General features: G+C 39.6%; 1 protein-coding gene across 2 annotated transcripts in view; it reads left to right on the top strand.

The window, feature by feature from the left end:
* Window positions 1-525: 525 nt before the first annotated feature.
* Window positions 526-24,818, top strand: part of tsc22d2 (TSC22 domain family 2) — an 87,144-nt gene continuing 62,851 nt past the window's right edge. For both annotated transcript variants that reach the window (XM_043702757.1, XM_043702756.1), the window contains exon 1: window positions 526-2,398. In XM_043702757.1, coding sequence (XP_043558692.1) covers window positions 579-2,398 — 1,820 coding nt within the window. In that variant the 5' untranslated portion in view covers window positions 526-578. The remainder of the gene's footprint in view (window positions 2,399-24,818) is intronic.

The following is a 24,818-nucleotide window of genomic DNA, read 5'->3' as shown; positions in this document are numbered from 1 at the left end:
CACACGTTGCTAAAGTGCGACCGTTCCCTGCAGGAGGAGGAAAAGTAAAGCGAGGATAACGATTTTAAGTGCCAGAGTGGGAGGAAAGAAGCAGAATTCTTCATATCTCCCCTCCTCTGCCAAAGGATGTTTCGGTTGTAACCCAAGAGGAGTAGCAGACATGGCTTGCTTCAGACATTGTTCCCAACTCTGTTAATTCGTCGTTTTTTTTTCTGGGGTGTGTGTGTATGAGGTTGAAAAGGAAGGAAAGAAATAACCTCTTTACAGAACAATCTACGAACTCTGAAGATTTACGTCTATTTCCCTAATTCAAAAGCAAGATAACTTTATTTTTTCTCTCTCATTGCTCGGATATTACCACCGCAACGAGGAGAAGATGGTCTCTTCGAACTGTGAATTATTATAAAAAAAAGTTGGATTTTTTTTAAAAGGACTTGCGAGCTGAATTGCAAACTACAGACTTTATTCTCGCTGCGGCGGTGGAGGGAAGGGAGAGAGAGGCGAGAAGGTAAAAGGTTTGACGTTCTTTCCTCTCTCTCTCTCTCTCTGTATATCTCTATTTTTGTGAATTGTTCAAAATGCCGGTTAAAAAGAAGAGCGGTTTCCAGATCACCAGCGTGACCACGGCTCAGGTAGCGGCCAGCAGCATCACCGAGGACACCGAGAGCCTGGACGACCCGGACGAGTCCCGCACCGAGGACATCTCCTCGGAGATATTCGATGTGTCCTCCCGGGCCACCGACTACGAGCACGGCGCCGAGGTCTGCGACCGCAGCTCTTCGGACGAGACCCTCAACAACGTGGGCGAGGCCGACACCCCCGGCGCCACTTCGCCCAACATCCCTCACGACCGGGACGTGGTGGCTCAGGCTTTCGGAGGGCGGCTGCCGGCGCCCGGGGGGACGGTGGCGAGCCCCGGGCAGCCTCCGGGAGCCACCCCTCCTCCTCCTCCTCCTCCGTCCAGCTCTGGCAGCGGCACGTCCGGCGGCGGCCCGCTCACCATGCAGCCGGCGGTGGCTTGCACCTCCCGCTTCAGGGTCATCAAACTGGACCACGGCTCGGGCGAGCCTTTCCGCAGAGGCCGCTGGACCTGCACCGAGTTTTACGACCGAGACTCGGACGGTACCATGCTGGCCCGGTCCGCCGACACCATCAGGCACAACAGCACCACTGCCTTGGAGCAGCAACAACAGCAACTGGCCGGAGACAGGGACAGCGGCCTTGGAGCCACCAACAGCTCCCTCATCCTCCCCACCCTGCACACCGCCGAGTCCCTGCCAGACGCTTCCCTCAGCGCCACTGTCACACAGTTGGCCCAAGCCGAGCTGATAGCCCAGCACCAAAGTTTCTCCAAAGGACTCCTGCCAGCAGGCGGCCTGCCAGCCTCGCAGGCTGCCTCCTCCACTCAAATCTACAGCACCCCCGCTGTGGGTGCCCAGCTCCATCAGTCACAGGTGAACCTGCACGCCGGTATCAATGGCAAGGCCCTGCATGCGCCCGGCGGCTCGCTCCCCCAGCAGACTGCTCACATCCCCGCTTCCCAGCCTCAGCAATTTCAGTTTTCTCCGAGCCAGGGTCCACACTTACTGCCGTCTCAGCCCACCGTGGCGAACAGCCACGCCGAGTATATGCAGCATCTGCCGGTCATGCAGGGTCCAGGAGCTTCACCGGGGACGGTAGCTCAGAGCTCTGCAGCGACAATCCTACCTGCCGGGCAAGCGACAAGTCATGGTCCTTCGCCAGTGTTGCAGTCTTCTGTCGGTGGAGTCCAAGTGTCAGCTCAGAGCTGTGATTTGGTCAGTCAAGGGATACAGAATATCCAGCTGGGTTCTACGCAGGGGCTGATGCTACAGCAGCAAGCCTTGGGGTCATCAGGTGTTCAGCAACAACATTTAACCCAACATCAAGCTTCTGGTCTCCAGTCTGCGATGGTCAGTCAGGTGTCTGGATTGACCACTGGATCTCTCAGTGCAGCAGCTGGCATCCAAAATGTGCCTAGTACTGGTGTTTCAAGCGTGTCTGCTGTGGTGCCCAGTGCATCGGCTACTTCTGTTACTATGCCAAGTGTTCCAGTGACCATGGGTCAATCACAGCTAAATGCCCAGACTCCGATAACTGGGAGTAGCGGCCTAATGCAGGGTTCACTCAATGTATCCTCAAACATGTCGCAGACCAACCTCTTCCAGCTACAGCAAGGTACGGTCCAGCTAGAGGAGAGGCGGAATTCGGAGCAGCTTATACCTCAGACATCACAGTCCAGTGAAAGCAGACCCTCTATGAAGCCTCTTATTCCTGAAATTCTTGGTAACCCTCTGCATTTGCAAGTGTCTAGCCCAATGAACAGCCTCTCAAATTCTGTGTTCTCTATACCTTTACAGATCGATGGAGATGAAGACAGGTATGATTTCTTTTTAAGATATATTGAAGAGACTTGCTCTGTTTCCATTCTGTGGACATGTAGGCTATCTGGTATTGAAAATAATATATCTCTAACTTTGTATTTGCTTGCACTTTTCTCAAAAGTGGCAACTTGTACTGCAGTATGGTTTCAAAAGTGACCATCACACTTGGTATCCTTCTGAGCAGTAGCTGATAGACTTTGAACCATAAATGTAGGTGGATCTAATGGACTCTGGGAGTCATTATAGCTGAGCATCAGCATGACCATGTGGGTACTTTCCAGCATGGATTGCTAAATAACATTTGTCAGAGTGGGAACAATGCTTTGTTTTCCTCATGGGAGTGGGAGGTGCTGAAGCAAATTTAGTAACTTTTTTGCTGCCACTGTTGACACAGCAAAGACAAGGGATCAGACATAACTGTTCTAAAATGAACTAACAGCTTTTGTGTGTGTTGATTGAAGAGACAGCCAGGAAATTGATCATGACAATGAGCCATGCTTAATGATCCACCTTTTGGAACTGCCATCAGATGGCCTGAATGAGCAGGTGGTGACATGTTACAGATCCTTGGAAAAATACTCCATTTATGATTTGAAATTAATGATGTGATTAGATTCAGTAGCTTTTTATAAACTTTTACCAACTGGAAAGCGCATATTATAAATACAGTTATCACTTTTAAACATTTAAGGATAGATTGTGGAAATGTTTTTACCACCTTTTAATATGGTTGAGGCTGAGTTTTGGTCTATTTCAGTTGTATTATGCTTCATTAAAGTCAAATTAAAATTTACCCAGGCTTAATTGTTGAATATGCCTTGGAATTCTCTGCCACAGAAAACAGTTAAAGCCATAACATTGAATGTTTTCCAGAAGGAATTAGTTATGGTTCTTGGGTCTAAATGATCGAACAGTATGGGGAGAAAGCAGGAACAGGGTACTGAGTTGCCTGATCAGCCATGCTAATAATGAATAGTGGAGCAGGCTTGAAGGGCTGAATGGCCTATTTTCTAAGTTACTATTGTATGCTAATTGAAAACCCAGTATTTAACACTTCAGTTACCAAATCTTTGAATATTATCGTTTAAATACATTTTTAAAATTCAGCTCTTAACTGCATCTGAATGCTGTATCCAACTAATTTAAAAACCCAATAACTTAATTCACATAGATGTATTTTTATTCTATACTCAATTGAACTTGAAGTGATGATGTATTGATCTTGAAATATTTGGAATTGTCCCTCTGGCCCCTCATTGGATATTGGTGTCTGTTAATGTTCTCAGTACTGATTTGCTGCTAAAAATACTAAATCCATTGTAATTGTCCATTAGTTATGATTTTATCCTGTATGATTTTTGTTGGTCTAACTAGAGCATATAACATCAGTCTTGAGCATTTTCTCCTTTCACTTGGGAGAAATATCACTGGAGAGCTTTATGGTGTAGCAAAACTGAAAATGGTTAATTTTTTTTTTAAACATTAATTACTGATTACTCAAAGTTTCCAGAGCAATTGGAATACCAAGAAATCTTGAGTTAAATGCTGTTCTTTACTTTTTCACTTTATAAACTTGTGTACAATAACAGATGATTTTATAACACTCATTTACATGAAACAACATTGGTGTTAGGTTACTTTTCTTGACTAACCACTTCACTTGAACTTAATATACCCATACAGTTCTAATGTACATTTTACAGTATGTTGAAATATTTCATATGATTACCACTTAATACAATATTCCTACTTTAATATTGTCCCAGCAACACAATTTGAGGCCTTTAAAAGTCAAATTTTAATGGTAGACTTGGCAAGAAGGTATCTTGGTTGACAATCAATAATGAAAAATCAAAACATTAGAATTTTGCACATTAGCAACCCTTATACAACATTCAGTTTTGCTGCAGTTTATTTGGGAGAGTTATCCACTTCCATAAGGTTACCCTTGACCATGATGTGTCTCTAGTCATTATTGGATTATCAGTTTGTTAACATCTCGTTATTCACTTTGTGTATTCAAATTCAATATTGTTGTCTTTCACTCCATGTGATGTACAAGTGCATGTGCAGAAATATGATATATTTCGTAGATCTGCCTAAAGTGTAGCCAGCGGATTTTGTGGTTGAGCAACAGTATTATTTCCATATTCAGAATGAATAAAATTGAATCTCAAACACGAGCTCATTCATAACAGGATGAACCGGAGTACAGCTGACTTTGGTTGGAACAGACCCTAATCTGTGCCAAACTATTGAGTAGTGGTAAATGAAAAGAATTGACCGTTATTGGTCAATGATTGCATGATTTATTTAAGCTACATATTGATGTATTTGTCTGTTCCCACTGAAAAAGCAGTCAGAGCTGCTGTGAACTTAATATTACTAAGTTGCATGTATACCTACATTATAGAATGAAATAATTGAAGAATTGGATCTGATTAGCTGTTTCTAGCACCTTTCAGTAGCCATTTTGTATTAAATCCACAATTTAGTGTAACTGCTACTTTTAAAAGTGAGGAACAGCTGATTATAAAAGAACAGTCCCCAATTAATTTTATAATTACTCACATTCCCTAATAAATCAGTATGGTCACCATTGTATTCTGTGTTTGCATAGACGTTAAATGTTGGGCTTGATCTACTATTGTCCCAGGTTTTCTAAATCAACTGCGACAGTTTGGTGTTTACACTGCATTTGCCAATTTATTCCAATAGAAACTTTGGGCTCTTGGAGAGAGACTGTACTAGTGTTGGGCATAGAGTGTAACTCATTTCAGGCCTTAAGCCTGCTATTGAATGAGATCAAGGTTGATTTATCTCAGCCATGCAGTTCTGCAGTATCCCTAAATCTGCCTATTTGGGAAACAACAGATACTCAACTGTACTCATTGAACTTTTGCAAGTTTTTCTTTAGAGATTTCTAAAGGTTCATAGTTGTTTAAATGAAATTTTTCATCTGTGATGTAATGACCTTCACAAGGTATGGGGACCAAAATGCATACAGCAGTCCAGGTGCAGTCTATCCAAGCTTCTATACAATTGAAGCAAGACTTTGCTACCCCTCTACTCAAATCCTCTTGCAGTAAAGAACATTGACCTTCCCAGTTTCTTACTGCGCCTATAGGTTGGCCTTCAGTGACTTATTGTGAGAACTCTTTGGGCATGTACTGATTTAAATGGAATTTGTGTAGAATGCTAATGGTAGTTTTCTTTTTGAGGATTGGAAGATGTGTCACTTTTCTGTTGCTCTTGTGCAATGTAAAGTGAGCCTTTCAAAATGTATGTCTGTGACATTCAGGTGACTTAAAGAGCATGCTTACATGTACATGTCCAATGTGCATGCTGTTTCTTTGTGTGAGCTGAATATTTCAGTTGTGAGTATGTGCCAGCTGGTCATCACTGTCCAAATGAGGATGAAGACATGGAAGAGATAACAACTAACCCCTGTGAACACTGTGGGCTGCATTCCAGGATCAGTGATTGCAATTATGAACCCTGCAGTGCAGCAATTGGAGTCCCATGTCTTATGTATATTAGTCAGTTAGCTGTAATTGAGGGGTGTGGTTTGTATTTATTTCACTAATAAAATGCAAAAGACATTGTTGCTGACCACTTTTAATGGCAGAGAGGATGTTTATAATTCTTTAAATAGATGAGTCACCTCTTGAAACTTGATATTTGGTGGTTGATTAGGAGTCTTTGAGATGTTATATGAAAGAAGGAATGTAAACATTAGTGTGTAACTCCTCTGCAAAAATCAGCAGTTAAACTTGAGTGCCCCAGGAGGTTTATCCATTTCACTGTACAATGTCCTTTTTTCTCAATTTATTGTATAGTGAGTCACATAGATGTGTGAGCTGCTTTTGGTTGTGACTTAGATGAACGAACGTTATGGTCAGTTGCCTGTTAGAAGGGAACTTGAACTTTGCAGGGATGTTACCAAGATTTTCATCTTGTTGTAATGACTGTTAAAAACGAGTGTTTCTGCGAGTTGGCTCGCTTTCAGCAATTTGGTCAGTAGTTTGCTGGACGTTTCATATAGAAACCTTGGTTCTCAGTTTGTCATTCTTTGACCCTGTCCCCTCTCCAGTTGTCACTCTCCTTTTAAAGGTACTTGAGTGCAGTTGTCTTTCAGGACTGCTTGCCCTCTGTTATCTTGCCTAGCTGTTGGATGCTAAGATAGTGTACAAGTAGCATCATGCTTGAGCTTGATACTCCCTTGTCAAACAGCTTTTGTTTGACTCCAACATTGAAAATTTCCAGACAAGCAGTTGTAGAATTAATTTGGCTCAGTTTAACTTGATACTTGGGACAACTGGGTTCCAGTGAAATAAATGCTGAATGGATATGGAAAATGAATTGCGTTCTGTGCTTAACTAGATCTTGGACAGTCAAATCACAAAATGTAGTGCAATCTTGTTACATTTCTTAACATGTATGCATAACTTCTGTGAAGGTCATAGAAATCTTTAGAAATGAATGTGGCTAAATATCATTAATGCATCAACCAATTAGCTAATTTTATTCAGAATTTTTTTCTGTTAGACACTCCATTGACGTATCCTCCCCTTCATCACAAGCTAAGAAAGATGGTTCTTTTTAGATAATTATAGCATGGATTTTTACAAAGATGCATTAGCTACCACTTTGACTAATCAAAATGTCTTTTTGTTGACTTTATCAGTTAATACATTTCATTTCTGGGAAAATATAAATTCAGTGTGTAACTGTCATTGATACCAGGCTACTGGGTACCTACTGAGTTGTTTCAAAGAAGTTCACCTGTTTGTAGCTTTTTTTAAACTTTTCTAAACTGAAAAGTGATATTAGAGATGATACCTTTCACATGTTATGGAAGTTTTTAATCTTGAATTCATCACGATAGAAACGTGAATATCAAATTTGAAGCAATTGCAACAGTTTATACAGAAGGGGAAAACTGTGCTGTTTGGTTGTCAAATCAACTTGAGCCGAAATATTTCTATAGAGAAAGTAGTGGGGGACAGTTAGCTATTTACTGAGCATAAATGGGAGATATTCCAAGTTCCATTGACCTTAAATTGGTTATGTAGTTGTTAGCACATTCAGGATTGTTCAGGTATTGATCAATTGCAGCCACCAGATCTAACATAGACTTTTGGTTTTACAAGTGAAAGTTAGTTGAGCGCAATTTGTACTTTGCCTATTGAATTCAGCTGAAGGAACATGTTTGAGGCAGCACCTCAACTAGTCAACAAACTTTAGCAACGTACCTTCTTTTCAGTAATGTGCCATTTCTGCTCTGTTCTGCCAAAAGACTGAATTAAAAAATTACTTTTGGGAATCATGGCAAACATTTAAGATGTTCAAAAAGTTTTACTGTTTCCATATAGGAAGGGTTTGGAAGGATATGAGCTGGCTGCTGGCAGGTGGAACTAGATTGGGTTCGGATATCTGGTCGGCATGGACGGTTTGGACCAAAGAGTCTGTTTCCATGCTGTACATTTCTATAACTCTATGTAGGGCAGTCAAATCAGCCTCTCTAAACGAGTAGATTTCTTGTGGTGTTACTCAGTTTGGATGTTTCTCCAATGATGGCAACATGTTTTTTCCTTTCAATTTTGTAGGGATTTGTTTGTCCATTACTTTGAGTATTGGAGCCCTTGGGGTTGAACCTGGAGCATGCGAGGGGGAGATAAAATTAGATTTTATGCTCTGTAAAGTATCTTTTGGGGCTCAGGAGATTTCACCAGGTGTATTTCATTTCCCTGTCTTGGAGACACCTGGCACAAGGTTTCAAACAATAAAAACATAAAATTAACAGAAGAACACTGATTAAGCTGTGAGAGCTTAGTCAGGAGAGGTGATCCAAAAGTTTAGTTTTGAGTAGGATTTTCAGGTAGGAGCCCGAGGCAGAAAGGATGAGGTGACTTTTCACTAATGTTGAATGAAGATTGGAATACAGAAAAGCTAAACTTTGAGCAGAAGGACATGGGATTATGCTTTCAGACAGTAGGATGTTCTGGAGATAGGGTTTACAAAACCATTGAGAGATTTGAAGGAACATTATTTAAAATAAAATGTTGATGAGACTTTGTGCCATCATAAGACCATAAAATGGAGCAGAAGTAGGCCATTTGGACCATCAAACATGCTCCACAATTCCATGGTATTCATAATTGATCTGATTATTCTCAGCTCCCACTTTCCTGCCTTAATTTCCATCACCCTTGATTCCCTTACTGATTAAAAATCTGTTTTGAAAATCCTCAAAGACCCATCCTTGACAGATCTGTGTGATAAAGAATTATACAGATTTGCTACCCCCTCAGAGAAAATGTCTTCCTCATCTCTGTTCTAAACAGGCACCCAATTCATTTTGAGATCATGTCCTCTGGCCTTAGACTCTCAAACAGCCTCTCCGTGCATTACTTTTCAAAACCCCCTAGAGTCTTTTATGTTTCAATATAAAGTGTCCTCCCATTCTTCTAAATTCCAATGAGTACAGGTCAAACCTGCTCATCTCATCCTAATAAGAAAATCCTTCTATGCTGGGAACAGTCTGGTGAACTCCTCAGCACTGCATCCAATGCATCTTGTAAGAGGACCAAATTGCATAGTTTTAGCAAGACTGCTCTAATTTATATTCCATTCCCTTTTGAAATTAAGTTGTGTGTGGTGCTGGAATCCTGATGAAGGGTTTATGTCTGAAACATTGACTCTCCTGCTCCCTGGATGCTGCCTGACCACCTATGCTTTTCCAGGACCACACTCTCTACTCTGATCTGCAGCATCTGCAATCCTCACTTTTCTACCTTTTGAAATGAAGGCTGACATTCAATTTGCCTTTCCTATTATCTGCTGAACTTAGATGCCAGTTCTTTGTGATTCATACATAAAAAACCCCCAAATTCCTCAGTGTGGCAACTTTTTTTGGTGTCTCCATTGAAATAATGCATTTATGTTCAAAGTGCACAACCTCACATATTTCATCTGGAAGTTATTGCCTACACACTTAACCTATTTACATCCATCTGTAGCTCTTTAGATGGTCAGATAAGTAATGCAAATTACATATTTTTGTCATCCACAGACCTGGTGATGCTGCATTCACTTCTATCAACCAAGTCATTAATATACAATACAAGTAATATACCCAGTGCTGATCCCTGTCACACTGCACTAATTATAGAATGCAATCCTAACAATACCTCCCTTACACTGATTCTCTGCCTTCCATCAGTTAGCCATACCTCTATTCATGCAAAAATACTTCCCTAACACCATAGTTGTCTTAAGATAAGAGCTGTATGTGTGGTATCTGATCGAATACTGCTTGGTAATCCAGATATATTACATCCATTAATTCCCTTGATCTATCTATCTTTTTACCTCCTTAAAGATTAGATTCCCTACAGTGTGGAAACAGGCCCTTTGGCCCAACAAGTCCACACCAACCCTCCGGAAAGTAACCCACCCAGTTCCATTTCCCTCTGACTAATGCACCTAATACTATGGGCAATTTAGCATGGCCAATTCACCTGACCTGCACATCTTTGTGATTGTGGGAGAAAACCGGAGCACCCGGAGGAAACCCACACAGACAGTCGCCCGAGGCTGGAATCGAACCTGGGACCCTCGTGCTGTGAGGCAGCAATGTTAACCACTGAGCTACCGTGCCATCCAAATTTGAATGCATGGTATTCACCCCATTTGAGTCCACATCAACCCTCCAAAGAGACTTTTAATAACTTTATGATTTCCCCTACATGAAGCCATTGTGACTCTGTTTGGTTGTGTTATGTGCTTCTAATTATTCTGATATTATTTATATGATGGATTCCTAACATTTTCCCAATGAGGATATTTGGTGACTATAGGCTAGTTAGCTTGGTTTGTCTCCGTTTTTGAATACAGGTGTTACATAGGCAGTTTTCCAATTTTCCATTCCTTTGGGATTTTACCAGAATCTAAGGATTATTGGAAGGTTACAAATCTACAGTCTCTGCAGCTACTTCCTGTGCAATCTTAGCATGCAGAATTGAAAATTATTAAGCTGGAAAAGCACAGCAGGTCAGGCAGCAGCCGAAGAGCAAGCGAATCAATGCTTCAGGCATAAGCCCTTCATGAGGAATGGTAGGGTGGGGAAGGGGGCTGAGAGATAAATAAGGTGGGGTTGGGGGGGTGTGGAGTAGCTGGGCTGGCGATAGGTAGGTATGGTGGGAGGTGGTGGTGGTGGTAGGTCAGAGAGGAGGTTGGAGCGGATAGGTGGGAAGGAGGATGGACAGGTAGGACAGTCAAAGAGGACGGTGCCCTTATCAGATTCATGGGACTCAACAACCTTTAGCTTCATTAGTCTCCCGAGTACTTATTCTCTAGTGGTTGCTATTGTATTTACTTTCTCTCCTTCTCGTGCTCTCTCCTAAAAAAAGATCTTTGAGTTTTAAGTATTTTTGGAATGCTCGTAGTGAGTGGTGTCCAACAGTGTGGCAATGGAAAAGCACAGCCGGTCAGGCAGCATGTGAGGAGCAGGCGAATCGATGTTTCAGCATAAGCTCTTCATCAGGAATGTTGAATCCACTACATTCCTGATGAAGAGCTGGTGCTCACCATTGACTCTCCTGCTCCTTGGATACTGCCTGACTGGTTGTGCTTTTCCGGCGCCACACTTTTTGACACTGATCTCCAGCATCTGCAGTCCTCACTTTCTCCTATTAGTGAATGGTGAAGACTTTTGCAAAGTACTTGCTCAACTCTTTTGTAATTTCCTCATTCCCTGTTATTATTTTCCCAAACTTATTCTGTAAGGAGCATTTGTCAACTTAGGCCTCAACTCTTTTGTTTTTATATTGAAAGAAGCTCTTGCTGTCTATTTTATTATTACCGCCAACTTACCTTCATTTTAAAAAAAAACCCTTAACTTTATTTGGAAATCTTTTGTTTGCTGTTAAAACTTTCCTGGTCATCTGGCTTGTGATTAATCTTTGCCACAAGAATGCTTTTTTCTTTCAATTTGATATTATCCATAACTTCCTTTTTTAAACGAATCCCTCCTGTTCACTGTGATATATTTTGTTGTGAGCCATGAAATATTTTGAGAATCTGCCATTGTTTCTCAATTGCCTTTTCTGTTAAACTCCTTTTCCAATCCACTCGAGTTGTAATTTGGCTATACGTAGACATGTACAGCATAAAAACAACCCTTCAATCCAACTAGTCTATGCTGACCAGATAGCCCACCTAAATCTAGTTCCATTTGCCAGATGTCATCCTGACTTGAAACTAAATTGCCATTCCAACATTGTTGTTAAGTCAAAATGTTGGAACTATCTCGTTAGCAGCACTGTGCTCACCCCCACTCTGGATTGCAGTGGTTGAAGAAGACTGCTTGCTGCCATCTTCTCGGCAACTAGGGATGGACAGTAACGCCCATATCCTGTGAACAAATGTATAAAAATGTGAGGACCAAGGTGTAGGCAAGTAAGAATATTACTGCAAAGAATTTTGTGTGTATTAAAGAGAATCACTGCTGGAGTAATCTATATGGCATCATAAAAAAGGGGTATGTTGATATTCTGGGGCATATTGATGTGGTGGTGGTATTTGGTCTATGTGAAAACCCCAAAACAGATGGGCCTGATGGGATCTATCCCAGAGTACAGAGGGAGTCGAGAGAGATGATTGCTGGGATCTTGACAGAGACCTTTGTATTCTCTTTAGCCGTAGGCAAGGTCCCAGCAGACTGGAGAATAGTCATTGTTGTAACTTTGTTTCAGAAGGGCAACAGGGATAATCCAGGAAATTATAGGCAGATGAACCTTAGATAGATTATTAGGGAATTTAGTGAAGAAAATTGTTAGGGGCAGGAATTATTCGGAAAAGAATAGACTTATTGGGGATATTCAGCACAGCTTTGTCTGGGAAGGTCATGTTTCTCAAATTTGAGTTTTTTGAGAAAGTAATAAAAATGATGATATGTAGGGCAGTGGATGTTGTCTACATGGAATTTACTAAAGCTGTTGACAAGGTCCCTCCTAATAGGATGAAGCAGATGATTAATTCTTTGGGATCCATGGTGGGTTGGACATAAAATTGGCTTCATCACAGAAGACTATAGTTGTGAAGGGGTGTTTTTATGACTGGAGGTCTGTGACCAGTGGTCCCACAAGGATCAGAGTTGAGACTCTCTTGTTTGTAATACGTATAACTGATTCAGATGAAAATGTAGGTGATCTGATTAGTAAGTTTGTTGGCATGAAAATTGGTGGAATTGTAGATAGTGAAGAAGGTTGTCAAAAAATATAACAGGATATAGATCAATTGGAAAGTTGTGGGAGAAATAGCAGTTTAATCTAGGCAACTATGAAGTAATGCATTTTGGAAGGTCAAATTCAAAAAGAAAGTATGCATTAAAGACATTGGTTAGGCCACTTTTGGAATATTGCATGCGTTCTGGTCTCCTTCCTATTGGAAGGATGTTGTGAAATTTGAAAGGGTTCAGAAAAGATTTACAAGGATATTGCCAGCGTTGGAGGATTTGAGCTATAGGGGGTGGCTGAATAGCTGGGGCTGTTCTCCCTAAAGTGTTGGAAGCTGCGGGGTGGCCTTTACAGAGGTTTGTCAAATGAGGGGCATGGATAGGATTAATAGGCAAAGTCTCTTTCCTGGGTTGGGGGAGTCCAAAACTAGAGGGGCTTGAGTTTAAGGTGAGAGGGGAAAAATTTAAGAGATCTAAGAGGCAATGTTTTCATGCAGCGAGTGGTGCATGTATGAAATAAGTTGTCAGAAGAAGTGATGGGGGGCGGTGCAATTACAATATTTAAAAGGCATCTGTATGGGTATATGAATAGGAAGGATTTAGAGGGATATGGATCAAATGCTGGCAAATGGGACTAGATTAGGTTAGGATATCTGATTGGCATGGGCGAGTTGGACTGCAGGGTCTGATTCTGTTCTGTACATCTATGACTCTAAATGGCAGGACTGTTAGGAACATTTATATACAGAGAGATCTTAGGGTGCAAGTCCATAGTTCCTGGATAAGGTCGTAAAGAAGACATACAACATGCGTGCCTTCAACAGTTTGGGGCCTTGAGTATAAAAGTTGGCAGGTCATGTTGCAAATGCATAAGACTATAGGTCACATTTATAGTATTGTAAGCAGTTCTGGTTACCACACTGTAGGAAGGAGGTGGATGCTTTGAAGAGGGTGTCAAAGCGGTTTATCAGGACTTGATTCTATTAGCTATAAGAAGAAATTGGACAAACTTGAGTTGTTTTCACTAGTGTGTTAGAGGTTGAAGAGTGATGTAATGGAAGTATGTAAAATGAGAGGTATGGGTAATCACTTTCCTTCTTAGGGTGAAAATGTGAAATATTAGTGGGGAAGAGGACATTGATTTAAGGTGAGGGGGGCAAGTTGAAAGTAGATGAGGCAAGTTTTTTTTTAAACATAGCATTAGGTGCCTGAAATGTGCTGCTAGGGAAGATGGTAACAGATACAATAGCAATTGTTAAGGGTCATTTAAACAAGCAGGAAATAGAGGGATCAATAATCATGTGCAGGCAGATGGGATTAATTCAGAATGACAAGGTGGGCTGAAGGGCCTGTTTCTATGCTGTACTATTCTAAGTGTTGTCACATTTTAAAATGGCTGTCTGTGCTGCATCAAACCATGTGAATGTATCGGTGCTAGACTAGATGTCATCAGATTGCTTCTATTACCTCCATAACAGTGCAGGGGATTTGCTGATCCTTTCAACCTTAACAATGACTGTTGAAAACTGCTCCTTTTCAGAATTGATAGGTAGCAGAAACTGGTTTGAATAAATTATTGTGGCTGCGTTATACACTGAAATGTGGACAGAACAATCTGAAACAATGATGTCAGCATTTCTGCCCTAAGTTCCTGGAACAGTGCAAACCATTCACTATTAAATTGCAGATTTTTGGATTGAGATGGTATACCTTAAAACATTGCTCTAAAACAAATTCTACATTGCAGTCATATTGCTTGCCCAAAGCTGCTTATACTTGGAGACACTTCATTGTTAAAAATAAAATACAATTTTGCAAAGTTCATTTTTGTCTACCATCTTTCACCTTCATCTGATCGATATGATCAGCTTTCAGACAGTTTGCACCAGTTATACTGATGTAAGTGGAAGAAGAATTTATTTCTGCTTTGATATCTCCAGTGAAATATGACAGAGTTTTATTTTGTTCCTGTATTCAGTAAATTGAGTTAAAGCAAGCTATTGAAGTTCTAAAACTTTGAAAGCTATTGGATTGCAAGTTAATCAGTTTTAGTTTGTTCACTGAAATTGGCTGTAAATACAAGTGCAGCAGCAACTGTGAAGAGTGAGACAGAGTTATTGTTTCACACTTTTTTAGTCAGAGATGCAGGAGGAGAACATTAGGCCAATTGAATGCATGTCAAATCCTTGGGAGCAAACCAGGCAGTTCCCATTTAGTCCCCATAGCCATGGAAGTTTATTTCCGTCAAATGCCCATCCAGGTTTGCAACTGTCCAATAAAATACACCCAGATCAAACAATAGGATTACAGAGTTTGATGTGGACAGATATCAACCCCACTATAATAAACTCCAGGATATGTTGCACTGCAGAGTCCTATCGAGTATCCATCTCGTCTCTATTCAGCAGGCCCCAGGCATTTCCAACAATCCTCCATTTCTCGTTCCAGCCGTGGGTCTGTGAGCTTGTATCAGAATGTAGCCAGGGACACTTGGTAAAAGCGATGTGACTAAGAAGGGAAATAGAAAGCAATGAAGGCGAATGAGGTGAAAGAGACCAATTGCAATCCTGGCACGTTCAAACTGAACTTCAAGATAAACATTCCTGGAAGAGAAGTGACAATGGATTAAACACTAATACTAAAATAAAATATCTATGCAGAAATAAAAACAGAAAATGATGGAAGTACTTAGGTCAGGCAGCATTTATGATCTATGTTCTAGGTCTATGTACTGTCCAAAGATTAATTCCTGGGTACAAATATTTGTTTTGATGAAAGGACATAGACATACACTTGGAACACTTATACTATGGAGGGGAAAACAGACTGTTGCTTGACCTGCTGAGGAACTAGTTTTGATATTCGCTGGTTAAAAAATTGCATGTGCCAGGCAAACTTGAAACTGACATTCCACAGGTTCCTTGCTGCAGGTTTAGTTTGAAATATTTTCTTAAGTTCTTCGGTCGAGCTTGCATAATGCCCAAACTCTTGTTCCTTCATTTTGGAATTCTGAAACCAGTTGTTCTCCAAATTTTCCACATTTGAGAAAGTTTGAGAAATAACGAAAACAGTATGTTAAGAGATTGCAGTGCCCTGAATGCAGAGTGATCTGAGTGCTTATTCATTAGTTGCAAAAGGCCTGTATGCAGGTACAGCAAGCCCTTACTAGAAATGCTAATAGAATGTTAGCATTTATTGTGAGAAGGATTGAATTAAAAAAAGAATGTGCTTCAGTTGTTCAGAGTGAGACCTCGGGAGTGCTGGATACAGTGTTGGTCACCTTATTTAAGCAAGGATGTAAGTACATTCGAAGCAGTTCAGAGAAGGTTTACCAGACCAAAACCAGATCTGCATTTGTTATCTTAAGAGGAAAGATTGGACTGTGTAGGCTTGTATCTGCTGGCATTAAGAGGAGTAAGAGAGAACTTGTTTGAAACTTTGGAAGATTCTGAGATGACGTAACAGGGTAAATGTGCAAAGGGTGCTTCCTTTGGTGAGAGAATCTAAACGAAAGGATCACGATTTTAAAAAAAAATTGTAAGCACTCACTTAAAGCATTATTGTCAATTTCTTTGCAGAAGATTCTAACTTTTGAACTCCACTCTTTGAATATCCTTAAGAGGTTGATAGATTCTGATTGAGCAAGGGGGTAATAGGCAGCAATGTGGCTTTGTGGTTATAATAGATCAGCTGTGATCTTATTAAATGGTGACACAGTTTCAAAAGGCTGAATTGCCTACTCCTTGTCCATATGTATAATTGTATGAACTGGTATTTCCCTGGTCTTTGTATTTTGGGCATTGTCCCATGTTGGCTTGTTTGCTACTCATTCACTTTAGTAGTCAGGATATTTAATCAAGCTAATTCTGAAGGAATACTTCAAAAGAATCGCAACCTTTGAATTTAGCAAGCAGGTCATCACTATTAGGTCACCACTGTAATAGACACTCAATAAAAATTGACAATGGAAACAGTCTTTTAAAAACAGCTGTGTGAACCTTTTACCAGATAGCATTCCAGTGGTCTAGCATCTTAACATTCATTAGTCTTGTTGACTTAAAGAATTGATTGGACTCTGGTTAACCACTAAAGTTTGAGCTCCATAAAATCAGTATATTTCCATTGAGTTATAAAGAATAATTGCAGGATAACTGCTTTGCTGATTATGTTAAAGCACATTTTCTGAAGTGTGCTTCTTAGAAGATTTCTTTTCAGAATTGCTCGGATGCTAGAGAAACAGTAAGGTTTCAATCTGATAGTCTACATGAACGTACAAGTTTGTGTTTCTCTGAATTGAAAATGAAATACAATTATCTGGTCGAGTAACTATGCAGTTTGTTTTATTGACATTTTTATAGACTAACTGGCTTTTTTACAGTGGTTCAGTTTTTGAGATCTATAACTATTTTGGTGGTTCTTCACTGTTATCCTAACCATCCTTGTATAGAACAATTAACCTGTAAACTTTTATATTTATAAACTTTGAGTGAAATATTGCTGGTCATTTGGTTGTCTGTCAATTCACAAGTTAGAAGAATCAAAGTACAGAATTTACTAATTGATTCCAATCTGGAATGAACTGAAGCATCTATCAGAATGTTTAGTTTTGAAGAGTTTTTTTCCACCCTCAGTTGAATGCAAGAATATTATCAATTGACTACAGCTTTTAAGTGACTCTTTTCATTACACAGTATTATTTGATAGGGCACTTTGGTTGCTGTGAATCAAGAGTCAGCTCAGTTTGACAAAAATTGTTTGCAGATGCTGGATGTTTTGAAATTGCAAATGCACATAATCAAGTAGAATTTTCAAAGTTAATAGTGAATTGTTAAGGTGCTTTTATTTCTCACTTCCTTTGAATTGAAAAGGATAAAGGCAAATGAGAAATGTATAGCCAACCTGGACATAAGTAGAATCATGATAGGAGTGAGTGGTTAGTAAGATGTAACATCTAAATGTGCAAAGGAATTGCTTTTAATTGTGGCTGTGTTGTTCCTAGAGAATGATTTGATCATATCATACCAAAATATGATGCCCAACATTGGCCAACAAGGTCCTTGCAAAATATTTTTGGTCAAAATTGTACAGAGAAGAATTTTTGGATAATTCCTTGCTATATGATTGATTCTCTAAAAATATTTAAAACATTGGATGCTTAATACATGAAAGCAGGTAACCAGAGGACATGTTTTTAAAGGTGCATCTGAGATGAGCAGTTTATTTGAGGCTTGTGTTTGTGGTTCTTGAAAGTCGTAATCCATGCTTGAAGTGGATTTAGTTTTACATAGTGAAGTCAATTTGGATGCAATTATTTGAACGACTATGGCTTTCTACAACCTTTCATATCTGTTGTTATCTTGTGGAACTTTGTGATAGTGTCTGGGTTGGAGATTAATCAGTTAATTCAAGGTTTTCTCATGCTCTGCAGTACATGCTGTCCTCATCCTCCCAGTTTCATCTGCAATGCAGCTCAAACTCCATTCTTGGCTGTATTTTTGCTGCTGTTTGAAACTGGTAGCCTGTTTTAAAGAGGACCTGATGGATTTTTAATGTTGTATGAGCACTATTTTTGTAAAGACGTTGATGGGTTTTTCCTAGTCTTTATGCATAACCTAATATTAGATTATTTTTAGGATTCTTGCCATTAATAAAATATCAAATGATTGTTAAAAAAATTAGATTTTAACATTAAGTTTCAACACCCATGGAAATGTTTTAGCTGTATGGAATGAACTGGAATTTGAGTCCAGCAGGGTACAAATTTGGAATTGATATCCTGAGTTGAAACTGAATCTGGATTGATGACTACCCCATGACATTGATTCACCCTTATTTCACACTTTGTTACAATAAAACTTTGTTCCATCCATTCTCCACTCCCAAATTAAGTCATCAGCATTTGACAATAAAATATCTCGCATTTCTATTGAAAACATTCAACAAAACTTGATTGATTATATTAACTATCCAGAAGACCTTCATAACCAAGTGCATCACTTTCTCCGTCTTTCCTGCAAACAGTGTTTTACTTCCACAGGGAGAAATAAAATGACATACCAGGTCAGGCCTTTTGGAGGTGTGGGAAGTTGGCCCTGAAACTTGATGAGCAGGTTTCTTTCTTTGAAGGGGTCAATTCAGATGCCATCACTAAGTTCAAGTGTTCTGACCTTGTGGGAATATTGGGCCCAAATCTGCTGCACCTCCTTCTGTATCATTGTTTGATCCCCAGTGTATTAAAATGCTCCATTCATTTCTATAAATGGGAAGAACATGTTATGGTATCTCACATGTTTGGTATATTCTGCTTTTACCCCCAGATATTACATGCTAAATCCATATGTTGCCTTTCTCTGAATCTTTTCCTTTATAAATATCCATATTAGAGTGAATAGATCGAATGGATATATTTATTGTCATGATTTACTGTTCTTTCTCAGCTAGTTTAACTGGATAGTTCAAATTGAATCAGTCCTCCAACTTCTGTACTGAATATGATGAACATTTTAAAATAAATCCTTGTATTTATGCAATGGCTTCTGGCAGTGCTTAAATGCCTCAATCTATTTTGTGCAGAGCGATTACTTTCAGGTCCAACTGACTACGTTGAGATGAATGACCAATCTGTTTTTGTGTTGATTTGAGGGGTAATGTTGGCTGCTAGACAGAATTCCTCACCTTTGAATAAATGCTACAAAACCTTTTCAGCAATTTGAATGGGTAGAGAGGACTTTAATACTGGCTACACTTTTTTAAATTCCTGAATGAGGGTGTCGCTGGCTAGGCCAGCATTTATTGCCCAGAGGGCAGTTAAGAGTCAACCACATTGCTGTGGGTCTGGAGTCGCATGTAGGTCAGACCAGGTAAGGATAGCATTTTCCTTCCCTAAAGGACATTAGTGAACCAGACGAAGTTTTCTGACAATTGACAGTGGATTCATGGTCATCAGTTACTCTTAATTCCGGATAATTTTTCAAAATTGATTTCAAATTCTACCATCTACAGTGGTGGGAATTGAATCCGGATACCTAGAACATTATCTGGGTGTCCGGATTAACAATCCAGTGAGACTACCACCAGCCCATCGCATGCCCATGTTGTTTTGTTGTCTTTGACATCACTGTAATAGTTGATCTATTGATTATCAATTTGTCAACTATTACCACTCTTACGTTGTCCAGCTCCACGGAACTGCTCACGCTTGTCCCGATGTGGCCAATGTATGAATAGTGACTTTTTTGCCTCCACCCTATATTACCCTATTGAGTTTTTCAGGAATCCATTCTTGTATTTTCCCAGTGCTCTTCCTTGTCTGCATGCTCTGATATTTGGTGACACTAATGACACACTTCATCTTTATAGTACATCCTGTAGACAACCACCATCTTCAAGCACTGTATGTTGCCTGTTTGTCTGACAGGGTCGTGAATGAGCTAAAGTTCCACCAAATGAAAATTGGGAAAACTAAGGCCATTTTTCTTAATGTCATTTATGTAACCCCGTTTGAAATACTTTTTCTGAATATAAACTAGTCCTTATGGACTATTGTACCCCACAGTGAGAAGGCTGTGTTCAGGTTCCACTCCAGGATTGTGTTCAAGTCACACCTATTCCAGAGATATGTCAGTGTCTCTGAACAGGTTGGCGAGAATTTTTTAAAAAAAGTCAAGGTTTTACACTTAATTGTCATACTGAGTGCATGCTATGGACATGTCATCTTTCAGATGAAATTTTACTCCTGTCTCCTCCAGATAAATGTAAAAGATCCCGTGCACCATTTTGAAGAAGTACTGTGTTTAGGATTAAAAAAAAAGAGAAGTTAAGATGACAAAAAAAATTGAAACTCAGACATGAAGGAATGGGTGAGCAGAATTAATTTAGCTTTTTAATATGTTGCAGCTCAGGTTTAATTATAATTGTCATTTTGAGTCAGATAACTTGGTTTGTTTTTGTATCGCATGAACTGAAAAACTAGACTAATATTTGACCCAGGAAGACTTTCATTCCCTAGATTTCCCAACAATCTAAGCGCTGTGTTTATATTTTAAGGACAGGCAGGATGTGACTTACTCATTGGGTTTCACCACCACATTAGAAATTTCCTCGGTACTTCCCCCTCTGAACTCTTTGCTTGAGAACCTTCTCAGACAGCATTTTGGCCACATGTGTCGATATGGTAGGGGAGACAGCGGGGCAATGCAGTGGTCAATGATTTTCTTTCAAAAAGGATTTGTTCACATTTTCTCGCACCTTTTAAATTAAAGGTTGTACATTTTGTGCCTTTGAAGCACCGCCTCACTTCTTCAACAATGTATAGATTTCTTATGGTAGCATACACGATGGACCTTAGAAAATGAGCATTTTTCCCTTAATCTTGATCTTAAATGGCAAATTGAATTTGAGATTTGAATGCTTATAAATGTCCCATGATTGACCAGAAAGTAAAGAGATTTTGTAGCTTAGCTCTACAAACTAAGAAAGACTTTGTCCATCCTGAATTGACTGATCTTTTTGAGCACTGATGGGGTATTTCAGGTATCCTCTGCCCACCAATTAAGAGCTTGATAAGTTGACCAGGTGTCTTGCTGTTGCTTATATTTCACTGCATTCAAATTAGGTGTGTTCAAATATCCATCCCTTCCTGCTCCTACTCCTCACTCCCATTCCAGTGGCCTGCTGATTAAGTCTTAAGACTCATATCTGTGTAGGTTAGTCATTTGGGCCAAGGTGTCATATACTCGATGTTGACCTTGAACTGTCCTTGCAGGAGTTGGCATTTTTATGTGATCAAATGAGAAGTTTTAATTTTCCTTTCTTTCTGCATCAATTAAGTGTCAAGGCAAGTGGTTACATTTTACAAGTTTCTTTGTTATATTGTGATTTTTTTTTTGTTTCAGAGCAGTACTTATACCCAAGCAAGCATAAAAATAATGCTCACCTGGTTGTTTATTACCTGCAGGAGATAATCATACATTGCTTTCACTTTGCCCTATTTAGAAATAAATGAGACTAATTAGATAACTCTACCAAAGAACTGGCAAAGGCATAGTGAGCTGAATATTGATATGTTCCGATTGACACCATTTGACTGAGGGAGGAAAATATTCACAGATTCTACTCCTGATTTATTTCTCCTCCACAGCCCCTCCCAAATTTGTATGTTAACACCTAATGAGAATAGAAGAGTGCAGTGCTGGTAAAGCGCAGCTGGTCAGGCAGCATCCGAGGAGCAGGAGAATTGGCGTTTCAGGCATAAGCCCTTCAGAATAGGTTGGGTTTGACAGGCTGCACACCCTTTGCATTCAGCCTCTCCTACAGATAGTACTTGTGTGTTACCACAGACAACAATGGGAAGTTGTGCATTCGGGTGATGTGTCAAATTTGGCAAAGTGGAAAAATAAAAGCTGGTAACTTATTGGGTTCCTCTATCAAAAATACAGCATGGAGCAAATGAGTTTGACTTCTGCATTTGATTACGTACGCAAATTAGCACTTTTCAATGACAGAGAGTGCAGCAAGTAGAATAATCATGTTGGTTGAATACACCACTAAAGGGGTTGATGTCAAGCTGAAATGCACCATTAATCTTCTAGAATGGCTATTCTGCGAATTAATTTTGAGCTCCCTGTTCTATGAATTCCTGAAGAAGGGCTTATGCCCGAAACATTGATTCTCCTGTTCCTTTGATGCTGCCTGACCTGCTGCGCTTTTCCAGCAACACATTTTTAAGCCCTGTTCGATGAAGGCCAAGTTCCTAAAATCTTAAATTTGACTTGTTGCACAGCAAGTCAAAATGTGCTTGAGGAGTGGAGCAGCCCTGATCTTACCTGATCTCCTGATTTATAATGAGAAGCTGTTAAATCTTTCATGAAATTTATCGACCTTTAACAGTTGAAAAGCTGGCTGACCCAGAAGCTTTGACTTTACACTAGAGTAAACCAGACCCACCTCCCAGAGTTGGGATTTTATGTACTCTTTTATCTGGTTCCACAAGTCAGTTGCTGCATTCACATTATAGCATTAGATCAGAGCATAAAAATGCTTGGTATCCTCTGCAGTTGTGCACTGCTTGCAGATCTACTGGGATTATTCCTTGCCAAAGTTGTGAAATGATGACTCCAGAACCAGGTTGAGTTTTAATACTTGATCATATCAAATCCAGCAATATGGGACACTTTAATCTGAACATAAAGGCGTTTTCTGTTCTCTGCTTAAAGTACTTCTTGTTAGTGGGTAAAAGATTAATTTTTTTGTATTCCTGCTTTCTTTGGGTCTCACCAGCCCTTCAGTATACATTTTTTGTTCATATAAAAGATTGCATGGGGGGGTTTAAATTAGTCATTAACGCCTTTGTAGGTGAAATGTTTTCTGCATAGTGGGTACAGTTAAGTGGAACCAATCCATTTTTAAAATGTTAAATTGTAAGTAACTCAGCAGCAGTTTTAGCACTTGTTTTTGAAGTCGTATTTAGATTTATTGAATGTATTGTAAAATCATTCCTTTGTGAATCTTTGGTATGCAGTAAGCATGATTCATGTCCTATTGAAAGATTTGGTTCCAGGCAAAGGAATACTTAAAACTTTCTTGTTTGCAAACTGTGAACATTTAAAATGTTTTGAAGGAAGAAACAAATGGATCTCATTACACAGGAATAAAGTTAGACCATTCAGCTCCTAGGCCTATTCTGTTCTTCAGTCAAATCATGGGTGAATTATCAGTGTCTCTACTTTGTCTACCTATTATTGCTTCATATCCCTGATGCTGTTACCTAACAAAACTCTATTGGTCTCATTTCTGGTAACCCACGTTTGTGTTGTGATGGTAGAGTTCCTGATATCCACTGTCCTTTTGCGTGAAAAAATTATTTGTGATTCCACCCTTAAAATTTTGGCTGCCTCTTTGGATTTTAATCCCTGAGGAAATAGTTCACCCCTCCCCATAGCTGCCCCTGCCCTGCCTGAGGGGGCCTCCATATCCAAATGGGGGGGCAAGGCAAAGAGGCATACTTGCATGAACTACCATGGATTGGTCCCGTACTGTTAGCATCATTCTGTATTGCTGCCTAGCCATGTAACCAACTGAACTAATCACCCCACAAGAGGACAGCAATTTTGAATTAAAGTTTGTATAACTTAATCATTGAAGAGGCATCAGTTTCATTAATACCCAATCTTCCCCATGGGTTTGCAAAGGTTGTTTAGAATTTTGCTGCAATGAAGGATTAATAGGTTGAGTACAATGTAGTGTTGTTTATAGTATATGGGACAAAATGAATCAACCATATATTGGTGTGGGTTACAAGGCTTAATGCAGCATGAAAATTTTAAAAGGAATTTTGGATTTTACTAATGTATTAAGATTTTTGCAGGCTAAAGTACATTGGAGGCAACTTTGTGTTTAAATATCAAAAGCAAAATACTGCAGATGCTCGAACGCTGAAATAAAAACAAAAGTGCTGTCAGACCTGTATTTCATTGATCTTTTAATATTTTGTTACAGTTTAAATGAATTTCTGTTCTGATAAAATTATATTTATAAAACAACATTACTTACAGTTTGAAATCCAAAGCTTTTGATAAAGTGAAGTTTAGAGCTATGTAAAGGCGCCTGATATTTTCTGTAATTCTTAAGTCCATTGTACACAGAGTGAATCCTGATGAATGTGCATGGTATATGGTATTCTAAATCCGACTGTACTGGTCACTTTATGTAGAGTGTGTAAAATCTTTTGATTATTTATTTTGGCATTTTTTTAATAACTGGTGAAAGTGGCATGATTGTCATCTGCATCAAAATCTTGAGCTGATGTCTCATGAGGCATTTGCTAATAATGGAAGAATTGTGTACTGCAGTTGCATCATTTGTATGCTCGATAGTAGACAAATTATTCTGAGGAAGGGTCACTGGACCCGAAATGTTAACTCTGATTTCTCTTCACAGATGCTGCCAGACCTGCTAAGCTTTTATAGCTATTTGTTTTTGTTTCTGATTTCCAGAATCCAAAGTTCTTCCCGTTTTAAATTATTGTACGATTACATAGTTACCCATTTAATTCTAATTATAGAACATAGAAAAATACAGCGCAGTACAGGCCCTTTGGCCCTCGATGTTGCGCCGATCCAAGCCCACCTAACCTACACTAGCCCACTATTCTCCATATGCCCGTTTAAATGCCCATA

The sequence above is a fragment of the Chiloscyllium plagiosum genome, chromosome 13 (assembly GCF_004010195.1).
Source record: "Chiloscyllium plagiosum isolate BGI_BamShark_2017 chromosome 13, ASM401019v2, whole genome shotgun sequence".
Classification (NCBI taxonomy): Eukaryota; Metazoa; Chordata; class Chondrichthyes; order Orectolobiformes; family Hemiscylliidae; genus Chiloscyllium; species Chiloscyllium plagiosum.
The sequence above is the reverse complement of the archived record's forward strand: the minus strand, read 5'-3'. Positions and strand labels throughout refer to the sequence as shown.